General features: G+C 35.1%; 1 protein-coding gene across 2 annotated transcripts in view; it reads left to right on the top strand.

Moving 5' to 3' along the window:
• SPRED1 (sprouty related EVH1 domain containing 1) overlaps positions 1 to 8,842 on the top strand; it is a 138,261-nt gene extending 129,419 nt beyond the window's left edge. For both annotated transcript variants that reach the window (XM_073211599.1, XM_017660204.3), the window contains 2 exons: positions 1,049 to 1,150; positions 3,836 to 8,842. In XM_073211599.1, the coding sequence (XP_073067700.1) occupies positions 1,049 to 1,150; positions 3,836 to 4,486 (753 nt within the window). In that variant the 3' untranslated portion in view covers positions 4,487 to 8,842. The remainder of the gene's footprint in view (positions 1 to 1,048; positions 1,151 to 3,835) is intronic.
• Positions 8,843 to 11,023: the final 2,181 nt, after the last annotated feature.

Genomic DNA, 11,023 nt, shown 5'->3' on the forward strand with positions numbered 1-11,023 from the left:
CTTGTTCTGTCTCTTCAAATTGTGTTTTTGCTTTTTGGTATGTTTTGTAATTACTTTCTTGATACTAGGTAAAATGATGTACTAGGTAAAAAAGAACTGTAGGTTTGTAGTAATGCAGTGGTAAGGTGTGTGGGGAAAGGAAGTATTCTATAGTCTTTTGACTAGGTATCAGAGTTTCAATTGGAGCCTCTGCTTCTGGACTGTGAACTTGAACAAGTATTTCTCAGTTTCTTCTCCCCTCTTAGGCTTGTCAGACAGTTAGAGATGACCAGACTTGGGTACTTCCCTCCCACCGGGTCAAATAGGCTCTGTTAAATACCCTGCAACAGATTATGCTCTGGTTAACTAGCTTCTCCTGAGGGCAAGCCTTGTTAAGAACAGAATGTTCTGGCATATTTCAAAGAATTCCTTATCCTTTCCCCCTGTTGGATATATATATATAGGGGTTTTCCATTTACTGTGGGAATCTGGTTGAACTCCTAGAGATGAACTCATAAAAGTTTGGGAGCTTCTCTATGATGGGGTCCCCCTGGTGTTCTTCTCTCTCAGAGTTGTTCACACTGAGCCCCCAGCAATTTGTCAATTACAGTTCAGGTTTTCCTACCCCAGCACTGGTTTCCACGGTGACTTCTCCTAAATCTCTGCTCTGGTAAGCTGTGTGACTCCCTTTCTTTCCTGTCTGCCTCTGTAATCTTGGAGACAGTAGTTGACTCTGTGTTCTTCTCACTCTTACAGATAAGAGAGTTGTTGATTTTTTCCCCCTCTATTCAGCCTTTTACTTGTTAGGACAAAGTGACAACTTCTAAGCTCCTTACAGGCAAAACCAGAAACCAGAAGTCCCTATTACTTTTTAAGTTTTAAATGTATAGGGAAAGACCTGAGTTTAAATAATAAATAAGATGACCCAAATAATGCTTTTTATTGAAACCATTTTGAAAAACTTCACTATTAATAGGTTATGAAGTTTTAGAATATACACTGTATATAGTTTTATTAAAAATAAGATATGCATTCTTCTGTCACTTAAGTAGAAATTTTTATATTTTAGGTAACATTCAGTCATCCAAGCCTAGACATCCAGGACAGAACTATAGAATATGTACAGCGGCAAATATCCAAGGAATGTGGAAGCCTGAAGTCCCAAAATAGGGTAAGTAAGCTTAGTTTATCTTCTTATATGAAACATAACTAATTAACATGTGTGAAATTTTCCGGTCCCTCTAATACTGCATATAGTTGCATTATACCAGAGAATTTTTATTGTGTAAATTTGCTTTATAAACACTGTTAAATTCCATACATATTTCTGGTTTGAGTCTGGGGGGAGTGCATTTATCACCAGATTAGAACCAACAGAAATTATATATTGTTAATTTAATGGGCTACATCCATCACTCTACCTTTAGCCCAGATTTGAAATTTGTTTACCCCAATTCCAAATATATGGGGAATAGAAGTTTGTTTCAACCTGGGCCATGTATATCTAGGTTGTAGACTGATAGACTTGTAGACTAGTCACTGTGTCCAGGATAGAAATGTGACTACTAGGAGCCCGTTTGTATGGGTGAAGAAAAGGGTCACTTTTATTTATAGCCCATTTGATTTATCCCAGATGTTTACTTTGCTCCCTGGCCTCAAGTTGACAATATACCCAGAAGGGTTAGAGAGAGTATTTATATGCTGAGAATAGCGGGTTGTTTTAAGTAAGTTTCAGAGACTTTCATGTAGCCAAGCTATAAACATGATTGTCTTTGTACTCATTTGCTAGGGCTGTCATACTAAATGCCACAGGCTATGGCTTGAACAAAAATTTATTTTCTCACAGTTCTAGAAACTGCAAGTCCAAGATCAAAGTATTGGCACACTTGGTTTTTTCTGAGGCTCCTCAGCTTGGGTTGCAAATGGCCACCTTTTGGCTGTGTTCTCACATGGCTTTTCCTTTGTGTACCCACCTCTCTGGTGTCTGTCTGTGTATGTTCAAATTTCCTCTTATTATGAGGACACCAGTCAACTTGAATTAAGCCCTATCCTAAGGACCTTGTTTTAATTTAATCACCTTTTTAAAGGCACCATCTCTAAATGTAGTCACATTCTGAGGTACTGGGGATTGGGGCCTCAACATGTAAATTTTGAGGGGACACACAGTTCAGCCCTTACTATTTTACCCTCGGGTCCCCAAATTCATGCCCTTCTGACATGCAAGATATATTAACCCTATCACAACAGGCCCAAAGTCTTGACCCATTCTAGCATCAGTTCTAAGTCCCAGATGTAAATAGTATCTAAGTCAAGTGTGGGTAAAATTCAAAGTAATACTCATCCTGAGGTAAAATTCCTCTCCACCTGGGAACTTGTGAAACAAGACAAATTACCAGCTTCCAAAATACAGTGGTGGGAAAGGCATAGAGTAGATATTCCCATTCCAAAAAAGGAGAAGTCAGAAGGAGAAGGCAGTCATGGGTCCCAAGCAAGTCCAAAAACTAGCATAGCAAATTCCATTAGATTTTAAGGCTTGAGAGTAATCCTTCTCTTTGGCTAAATGTTCCTGTCCTCTGGGTTCAGATTGGTAGTCCCTGCCCCCTTAGGAGCCATGGGTGGTAAACTCATTCTTGAGACCCTAGGTTTCCTGGTCCACTGAAAATAAGGAAGCAGTCCTGCTCTGTGGAACTGAGGAGAAGAGAGCCCCACCTTTCGGGTCTTTCTCCCCTTTTCTTAAAGAATAGTACATGTAAAATCCTGTAAATCCTAGAAGTCCAGTGGCCTTCCTCTTCATCCCCAGCTATGTCTTTCAGTCCAGCATGGTAGTCCTTTCAGCTGGGATGGTTGATTGGATCCATGAGTCACGCCCATCTTCTACCATATGTTGTCCAAGCAAACCTTTGGTATTCTCTCCAGAACATGCTTTCTCAATTTTTGTAAAAACACATTGGTCAAGATTTTTCCAACTCTTCAGGTTTTGGTTCCTTTTTGCCAAAAAATTAGTACTTCAATTTATCTCCTTCCTTTCACATTTTACTAAAGCATCAGGAGAAACCAACTGACACCTTCAACACTTAGCTTAGAAATCTCTACTAAGTATCCAAATCCATCACTCACAAGATTTCCTTTCTACAAAACACTAGAATACAATTCATCCACATTCTTGGCCACTTTATAACAAGGACCTCCTTACCTCCAGTGTCTGATAATAAGTTCCTCATTTCCATCTGATCCCTTAACACAAGGACCTTTAATGTCCATATTTGTACCAATAGTCTCTAAAAGGCTACCTAGGCTTTTTTTAACAGTCACCTCAAAACTCTTTTAGCACCTACCCATTATCAAGTTCCAAAGGCATTTCCACATTTTTAGGTATTTGTTATAGCAAAACCCCACCTTTTGGTACTAAAATCTGCATGAGTTGGGGTTCTCCAAAGAAACAGAACCAAGAAGATGTGTATTTATACTGCTAGAGAGATATGAGGAATTGGCCCACATGATAATGTAGGCACATATCCAAAATCTTCAGGTTAGGCTGTCAGATTGGAGGCCCAAGGAAGAGTTTCAGTCTATATCCAAAGGCAGTCTGCTCTCAGAACTCCTTCTTGCTCAAGCATGGTCAGTCAGTACTGTTAAGACCTTCAGCTTAGTAGATGAGGTCCACCTACATCATGGGGGGTAATCTGCTTCACTCATAGTCCACCAGTTTAAATGTTAACCTCATCCAAAAAACATATTTACTTAAACATACAGAGAAATATAGAACCAAATACTGGACACTGTGGCCAGCCAAGGTGACACATAAAATTAACCTTCACAGTCCTTACTGCAGTTTTCTTCTCTTTTCCTTTTTTAGGTTCCTTCGAAAACAATCAGACATGTCAGCTTTCAAGATGAGGATGAGATTGTTAGAATAAACCCTAGAGATATCTTAATACGTCGCTATGCAGACTACAGACATCCTGACATGTGGAAAAATGACTTGGAGAGAGACGATGGTGACTCCAGTATTCAGTTTTCTAAACCAGACAGTAAAAAATCAGACTATCTGTACTCTTGTGGGGATGAGACTAAGTTAAGTTCACTCAAAGACTCTGTGGTATTTAAAACACAGCCTTCCTCATTAAAATTTAAGAAGTCAAAACGAAGAAAAGAAGATGGTGAACGTTCTCGCTGCATATACTGCCAAGAAAGGTTTAATCATGAAGAAAATGGCAGGGGAAAATGTCAGGATGCTCCAGACCCTATTAAAAGATGCATATATCAAGTTAGTTGCATGCTCTGTGCAGAGAGCATGTTGTATCATTGTATGTCAGACTCAGAGGGAGATTTTTCCGATCCCTGTTCATGTGACACTAGCGATGACAAGTTCTGCTTACGATGGTTAGCCCTGGTAGCTTTGTCTTTCATTGTGCCATGTATGTGCTGCTATGTCCCTTTGAGAATGTGCCATCGTTGTGGTGAGGCATGTGGGTGCTGTGGTGGGAAACATAAAGCTGCTGGGTGAAAGAATCCAGTGCCAGAATGAGCTTAAACTCTTTGTTTCCAGGAATTAGCTAACTTGAATTTATGGAGGCTTTTGGCAAGCAATATGAAATCTTGCCTGGTGTCATTGGGGCCACACGTGGAGGAAGCAGAACTCAGCAGTTCTTAGGCATTTCAAGATGCTAATAACCATGCCTGACTTTTTCCCTTGAGTGCATGGCATGTTTTGTTACAGGTTTTAAAGAGTGTTCGCAAAAGGAAACCACTTCTGGTTATTGGCTATAAAAAGTGAGCATAAAATATGATCCAACTAAAAGGGATTAATTTTTGGCATTTTTTTATACTTATGCTTAGGTGATGGGATTTTTAAAGGTTTGAATTCATAAAGACGTGAACTAAAAGTGCACTAAGGGACATTTTATTTCAATCTAAGAAAAGTTAACACTTGGGAATTTTAAGAAGTAAAAGAAATACAACTAAATCCTTTATTAGTTGTTTTCTGAAAGCAGTTTTATGTATAAATAACAAACGTTTATATTTAACTAAATATAAGGTACGAATTATTACATATTAAACTTTTTCTTCCCTTTCCTAGTTCTGAAGTAGATGTACATGTTATCTACTGTCACATTCCATTATATTTTGAATATTTTACTCATCTAGTTAACAATGTTTTTTATTCCATGTGAATGATTTGATATTTTCATCCTCATTTGCCTTTGGCTACAATTTACATTGAATTGTATCTGTACATTCTGGTAATCGAAAATCCTTAAAAATATCTTAATAGCCTTGAGTGACCAACTTTTTTTTAAAGCACAGATGTAATTGTCTAATATTTGATGGGAATGTAACACTTATTTTTATATAAAAAGACTGGGTAAACATAGAAAAAAGTGAGTTTTTTGGGTTGTTGGGTTTGGTTTTTTTGTGTGTGTGTGTGTGGTATTCAACCAGCAAGTTGTTTTCTTTCAGAGTTTCCTCCTTCAAAAAATCATATTGCATTTACAAATGTTTTACAAGGCAAAAAGTCTAACTGGATAGTTGGTGTAAAAGTTTTTTTTCTTAAATCTCCCATTTACCTTTCTGCTAAACCAGAATATGTTCAGCCGTGTTACTAACTTTTTAGCTTAATTCTCAGTTCTTATCACACAAACCAATGATAATTTTTCTCAGTTGCATTTTATCCAAATGGGCCAAGAGCAAATTATTTTGTTAAAGTGTGTGGTAAATGATCCCAGGAAGGTATTTAATCCAACATTGTGAATGAAATATCTTGTACATATAAATTTATTTCGTTCGCTGAGCATCATATTACTAGGTGTTTTATTTACAAAGTAGTTGGATAAATAAATATTCCAACAAATTGTTTAAAGTACTGTGGGATGTTTTTTTTAAGTGTTATATTAAAACTCTAACAAAATGGGGGTTCTTTAAGAACATTCCCTTAGAGGGATTAAGTTGAAAAGTGTGCCTTTTTTTAATGGCTTGTACATTCAGAAATGATGATAATTAAAATTCACACTACCATTTGAAGCTCATTTTCTATGCAGGTTTTAAAATGTCATTTATGTATCATTCTTTTTATGTATCCCACATAAGGTTGTGTTAACTTTTCTTCTTCTGCCCTAGATCAAACTGAACAGTGTATATAACACTACCTGTCTGTAAAATACTTTTTTTTAAGAAAGCATTTATATTTATATGACAGCTTGAACTGACAACATTGTGTATATAGGTCATCTTGAAGTATTATTTCACATTGAAAAGAAGAAAAATATATTGATAACTATAGATGTTATGAAGAAGAGGTTATTTCTAGTTTTGTACTAAAAAATCAATTGGATGAACTAAATCCAAAACATGACTGTAGCAGAAGTTTTAAGTCTTCTTTTTACTGTTTATATATTTGAACACTGCTGCACCAGATGATCTTCATCCCTGAAGTTTTCAGCTAAACTTGGTTTCCTAGGATAGACTGTTAACTTTCAAAATTACTTTTTATTAGTGAGATAGAAATACTGGTTTTCCTTGTGATGAATGGATTTTCGTATTTGTAAGTGCTGAGTTTATAATTCAGGTTTGAGCAAGGGGTGAATAACTGAAGAAAATAACTTGCTGGCTATATAGGAAAATGCTGTGGAACTGTGTATATATTCTGGGAGGAACAAATTTAATCATTTCTTCTGTTAAGCACTAATCAGTATAGTGCAACTCCTGGTTCTGTACTGTATTTTATATGCAATATATATGCTTTAATATTTTAATGTTTGTGCATTAATATTTTCAATTTGTTTAACCACTTTGCTGCTAAGATTTTGCCATCCCCATTTTTTTCCTTTACAATTTTAAATAAGTTTCTTCATTAAAAACTGGTAATGAAATGGTTTTTATTTCACCCCGGATCTTCATAGTTGATAACACCCAGTTTCCAAATCAGTCTAGAACTCAGTCTAGAGGACTAACTGGTAATATAATGTCATCTAAATCCCTGTGTGAAATTTTTCTCTTGAGTAAATTAGAATTCTTATGTAAAAACGGATAGTTTAAATTTTTCATTCTTAAATATGCATAGAGGTATAATCATGAACATTTTCTCTTTCTGCACAGAGATGTGGCATTTACTTTTCCTCTAAAATCTTTGTTTTTAATCTGGTAGTATAAGCAAATGGGTAATTGAACTGCTTACATAATAGTAAATATTGTAAATGAAATCACCTAGATGGCATGACAAGAAAGACTTTGGTCTGATGGCTTGTGCTCAGAATTGGTATTTCCTAAGTGATTTTTCTCCTGCCTTAACGGGAATCATTTGATTACTGAATATGACGTGTGGAACTTCAGCACCACCTACTGGATTATTTATAGACCAGAGACATGAGGTGGTAATAGGGATCTAACAGGGTTCATCACTACTACCAGTAAAGGGCTATTTAAATGGTAGCCACCTCCAAGTAGGGAAAACCAGGAGTAAGAAATGTCTCAAAGGAACTGTAAAATGAATCTTTTTCCTAATGTGTCTTACTGGTCACTGAAAGATTTTAAGCACTTTTTCTTACATATCCTGTTTTAAAATATTTATTGATATTTAGAACTGGCAATCAAACTTAACAGATGTGCTGAAGCATTTATAGAACCAATTATTTTTCACTCACAAAAGCCATTACCAAAATGGTATTCTCATTTTTCCTCCCATCACCAGTCAGGGAGAATTTTTAAGAAAATAAACATCACCTGTATTTCATCATGACAACTTCAGAGAGTGTGTGTATGTCTCTGGGATAATGTTGGGGCAGGGGTTAAAATTTAAAGGGGAAGACTTGAAACTACCTATTTTCATTGGTTATTCAACAGTGCCTAAAATGAACTTTTGAAGTAATACAAATGCACTTTCAACTCATGTGTTTAGTGCCATCTGGTATCTTGGGTAAGTCTTTTCTTTTTTCTTCCCTCCTCCCCCAATTAATGTCACAGAGATGTTTTTTAATATAGTCTCCAAAGGACAGGAAGCATGTGCTTTCCTCCAAATGGGCAATTTAAAGAGTCTTGAGCATGTTTCTTCTGTTAAAGTTTTCTTTAGGTTTTGTGGTTACACCTTGGAATAAGTGTTTAACTTTTGCCCAAAATATATTAAGTAACATTTTTCTACATAAAACGTTGAAAACTTTACTTATCTAGAAGATAGCTTTTTACCTAAATATTGTCATTCTTCATTTGGCCTCCACAATCACATTTCTAAGTATAAGGGAAAGCACTAGAAACTTGCATTGTTGCACTTAAAAAAACTTGTCTGTAAGTTAATAATAGCACCATAAGATGTTTTGCAGTGAGTCAAAATGTAAGAAAAGAAATCACAACCTGAGGTGATTTATATAAACCAAAAAAAGGGCTTTAAGGTATTAAGGTACTGTTTGCCTAGCAGCCAGGTGGTTATAAAATTTTCATAAGCTTTGATAAACTGATGTTAGCCATTGTTCCTGAAGGCTCCTTGAATTGCATAAGTTGCTAATTTTGAACTTTTTCAAAAATCTAGTTGAAAAGCCTTTGTATTAAAGATACATAGATTTTTGTGAACGTTGCCAGTATGTAGTGTCATTTGCTTTCTATTCTTGACCTCAAAAGTGCCTCACTTGTATATTACTTCCATTAAAAGCTTGACTGCATTCTTTCTAATAAGCAGTGAAAAATTGTTTAGCTCATGTCATAATGTATCTCCTTAGATAGTTAACTAGCTTGATAGTTTTGGATATATAATGTAAATATGCATATATAAGTTTGTAACTGTTTTTGTTACATCATACCCATGTAATTGGACATATCAGATGATATCATAAGGATTTGTTTTAATACCTAATTAAACCTATCATGAAATACAAAAGGACTTTTTGTTACTCTTCTAGAGGAAAACAAACTCACACGAGAATAATTACTAAAGGAGAAAACAGTGGTAGAAATAGAAGCTTTGGATCATAATTTTTTAAGACATATTTTTAACTGAAAGTTCATGCATAGTTCATTATAATGACTTATTTATCCTTGATTATATCCAGATTTTTTAATAGTCTGTTAATACATTATATTTATTGGTTTGGGAACATGTTACAGTTAAGTGTGGATTTACCACCTTAATGGATATATGGGAAATTTTTAACCCAAGGCTACTACTGAATTTTTTGTGTCCTAGTCATTTTCAGTTTTACCTAACTTACTAAACAAAAATAACTAATAATCTAAATAAAAAATTATTAGGATAGTACTCAAAAAACTATTTATTTCAATACCTGGAATAACTTTTGGATTACTGTATTATAATTGCATTTGAAAAATCAAGAATTAACTATTTATACCTTTACCATAAATTGTAAAATATAGTCTCATGTGCTTATTTACAGGTTTTCAGAAATTTCCTTTATATTCTTCACATCAAGTTAAACCCCACAAGTAAGTAGAATAGTTTTTACATCAGAGAAATTGAAACTAGGGTTTATGCTTGACTTTTGGTATAATGTCATGCACACAATTGTCCTTAAAGAAAACAAAATCAGTATTATGAAAGCTGGAGCTGAGTTGACTACTCTTAAATTAACTGCTCTAAGATTTTCAGTTTTAGATTCTTGAAAGAATGGCTTAAAATATATTCATAATAAAAGTCTAACAAAATCATAGTTGAAATGGTGTTTTCTTTTGTCTAGCAGTCTTAATATTATAAATGACCCTATAGTTTTTAGCTCTCAAATAACTTTGTAATGAAAGTGTTACCCTTCTCAGTTTACTAGATTTCAGCTTTGAGAGGTTAAAAAATATTTGCATGACTACATTAGAGGCACCAGGGTTTGAACCAAATTGTCTTAGGCCAAAGACCGTGCTTTTAGTCACAATAGCAGTTTTGTGTTTTGTTACAAGGGTTATAGGTATACTTCATAGAATAATCTTGTTGTATTGAGATGAAATTTTAGGCAGAAAAAATTTCTTAATTTCCTCTCCCTTTCGTTTTATTTCTGGGCCCCTATTCATCTCCTTCACTAGTCTGTGGTGTACTGTCCAAGTATGGCAGTGGGAATCTTTAAAATAGAAGAAAACTGATAATGCTCCAGGATGTCATCAACACTTATCAGGCATGTGCTGATCCAATAGGAAGTCTCAAGGACAACATACAGTTCAATGAGTGGGTTCATTTTGCTTAATTGATGACATTTCCCTAGTATTCTGAATCTGATGGATTCTTTTACACCAAAGCAGTGATACCATCACTTGAAGCAATAGATAATAGTGTTCACAGATATTCTGCACTCTTTTAAAATGGTGAGCCATTCATATGTCAGTTATTCCACAGATCCTGTCTTTGAACCAGACCTGCATTTAGTATAAGGGCTGCTGCTTACACATTTGTCACAGTGATGAAGTTAGTGGACCCTTTTCCTTCAAACCTAAGCAAGAGACTGTGTGCAGTTTTGAAAGAAGGACAGGAACAGTTCCACAATCTCTAATATTGAAGTAAGATCATTCTGGACAATAAAATTTAAGAAGACCAGTTTTTCATTTCCTTTACTTAGTTTTGCAGTGCCAACTTTTTAGATACTACTTTAAATGTTTTTTTAATTGTGATATGAATCTTATGTATATTACTTGTCAAACATAAACCCCTTTTGTGCCCTCCATACTTCCCTCCCTGCTTTTCCCTGTTACAGGAATAATGTCTACAACTTCTAACCTGTGAGGGGAAGAATTCCTAAAGAAGAAATTTCAACAGTATAATTCTTTCTTAAGTTGTTACTTTTCCCAAGAATGGTCAACAAACTTAAATGTGTGTCTTTCATCAGGAGTAGCCAGTGTTTCACTGTCTCTTAAAATTTAAGAGAAAACAAAGTTGTATGAATTCCTGAGCTCCCAGCTGGTTAGTAGTTCTTGTTAGATTCTAAAAGCAAAACACACCAATCACATGATATTCTAAAAGTTCTAGAAAGGAAATAAGGATCCAATCCAAATTACTGATAAAGTTGAGTTCTCTAACATTTTAGGACTGGGAGGCACTTTAGTGATTAGTACAGCACCCTTATTT

Source organism: Manis javanica, chromosome 8, assembly GCF_040802235.1.
Source record: "Manis javanica isolate MJ-LG chromosome 8, MJ_LKY, whole genome shotgun sequence".
Taxonomy (NCBI): domain Eukaryota; kingdom Metazoa; phylum Chordata; class Mammalia; order Pholidota; family Manidae; genus Manis; species Manis javanica.